This window comes from Rattus norvegicus, chromosome 11 (assembly GCF_021556685.1).
Source record: "Rattus norvegicus strain SHRSP/BbbUtx chromosome 11, alternate assembly SHRSP_T2T, whole genome shotgun sequence".
Classification (NCBI taxonomy): Eukaryota; Metazoa; Chordata; class Mammalia; order Rodentia; family Muridae; genus Rattus; species Rattus norvegicus.
In genome coordinates, this window is record NC_141544.1 from 54,674,377 (window position 1) to 54,676,738 (window position 2,362).

Here is a 2,362-nt window from a genome sequence, read left to right on the forward strand (position 1 = left end):
AAATTACTTTAAAAATAACTTTTAATTGAAAATATCCCAGCGTCCAAGTGACTTTTAAATTGCTCTGAGGTGTATGACATCTGTGTATTATGAGCCTGCTTCCTCACCTGACTGTTGGTTCACAGGGCGATCCTGGAAATAGGAAGGAAAGGTGGAGTCTATCATACTGGGAGCATCGGTTACATTAGTAAATTTTTTTAACAGAAAAAATATAGCCCTACATTTTTTTTTGAGATTTGGTGTTTGATTTTACTCCAAACATACCAGCTTCCATTAATGTGTTTACATGCCTAATAAAACCACAAACAGACTTTCTTTTTTCTATTCCGAGTAAGGATGGAGAAGGAAACATTTCCCAGGATAGGTTCTTCAAATGAAACAAAATCCCTGAACAGCTTTCTATGTGTCATGTTTAGTTTATATGCTTTTACATGAACTGTACTTCAAAACTTTCCCATATTTCTTTTGGTTTGTAATGATCATTCCTAGAAAAAATTCAGGAAATTAAAGATTTGAGTGTGAAGAATTCAGTTATATTTGTAAAGACTGAGTAAGGTAACAAAATATGAAATATTGGTATAAAGGCATTTGTCTGGTCTTACAATGACCCATGACTAATCCTGGTTATTGTTTAGACATAATGGCCTGCAGGTTAGAGTTGAGCATTCCTCACTTTAGCTTATCATGCAGTATTGTATACAGGCAGAACACAATCCGTCCAGTATTCTGCATATTTTAGGATTAAAGATATGCGATGTGGTGATGCTGTCTTCAATTCCCTCCTCCTGTGTCATTTTATTATAAAACATATTATATATTTTGTAATTCTAAATTATGTATATAATCTGTCTTTGTCTCTGTCTCTCTCTTCTCTTTCTGTCTCTGTCTCTGTCTCTGTCTGTCTCTCTCTCTCTCACACACACACACACAATACACTCACACATACTTTATGATAGATTCAGATATGCAGGAGACCAAATAAATTAATGTCTACGGCCTTATTTATCTTTGAGATAATTGGATGTTGAAAGTTTATACATTAAAACTATGCACAAAGTATCTTCTGTTTCTGGTATGTTTAAAGAGCAGGAACACAGCACTTTCCTGTCTGTGGATTGTGGAGTTCCTGGAACATGGGAAAGGAGACTCAATCTGATCCCCTTCTTACTGAGGCTTCTTTACAACTACAATACTCTCTCTGCTTGCAGTGAGCAGCCTGAGGGCTGTGATGGACCCTCTGAACAGGACCCAGATGACTGAGTTTGTTCTCAGAGGAATAACAGATCGTCCAGAACTGCAAGTCCCCCTGTTCCTGGTGTTCTTCCTCATCTACGTCACCACCATGGTGGGCAACCTTGGCTTAATCTTTCTCATCTGGAAGGACCCCCATCTTCACACACCCATGTACCTTTTCCTTGGAAATTTAGCCTTTGCCGATGCCTGCACCTCATCTTCTGTGACACCAAAGATGCTTATGAAATTTTTAAATAAGAATGACATGATATCCGTGGGTGAGTGTTTTGCCCAATTTTATTTTTTTTGTTTCAGTGCGACCACAGAATGCTTCCTCCTGGTAGCGATGGCCTATGACCGCTATGTAGCCATATGTAACCCTCTGCTCTATCTAGTGGTGATGTCCAACAGACTCTGTATTCAGTTCATAACTGTGTCATATCTAATTGGATTTCTACATGGTTTACTTCATGTAGGATTGTTATTTAGGCTAACCTTTTGTAGTTCCAATGTAATTGATCATTTCTACTGTGAAATCCTCCCACTCTATACAATTTCTTGCACTGACCCATCCATCAATGCATTGGTAGCTTTCATTATGGCTATTTTTATACAAGTGAATACTTTTATAAGTATTATAGTTTCTTATGCCCGTGTCCTCTTTGCCATCCTGAGAACAAAGTCTGAGAGGGGCAGAAGAAAAGCCTTCTCCACTTGCAGTTCCCATCTCTTGTCTGTCTCTTTGTTCTATGGCACTCTCTTCATCATATACGTACTCTCTGGCTCTGACACAGATAATTATCAGGGTAAAATGTATTCACTGTTTTACACCATTATCATTCCTTTGTTGAACCCCTTCATTTACAGCCTAAGAAACAAAGAAGTCATAGGTGCCTTGAGAAAACTCACAAAATGATGACTATTTTCTGAACACTTCAAGATGTTTTCCATCACCAGATTCTCTCTGCCATATTTTTTATTGGATATTTTTTATTTACATTTCAAATGTTATTCCCTTTCCTGGTTTCCTGTCCATAAACCCCCTATCCCATCCCCCTACCCTTCTATGAGGGTGTTCCCCTCTCCATCCACCCACCCCCATTCCCACCTGTACTTTGGATGTAATAGG

The 2,362-nt window shown here is 38.4% G+C and overlaps 1 protein-coding gene across 1 annotated transcript; it reads left to right on the forward strand.

Moving 5' to 3' along the window:
* Positions 1-1,228: 1,228 nt before the first annotated feature.
* On the forward strand, positions 1,229-2,149 carry Or5ac25 (olfactory receptor family 5 subfamily AC member 25). Its single transcript, NM_001001099.1, has one exon. It carries the CDS (start codon positions 1,229-1,231, stop codon positions 2,147-2,149), a length of 921 nt encoding a protein of 306 aa, NP_001001099.1.
* The last annotated feature ends 213 nt before the right edge of the window (positions 2,150-2,362 follow it).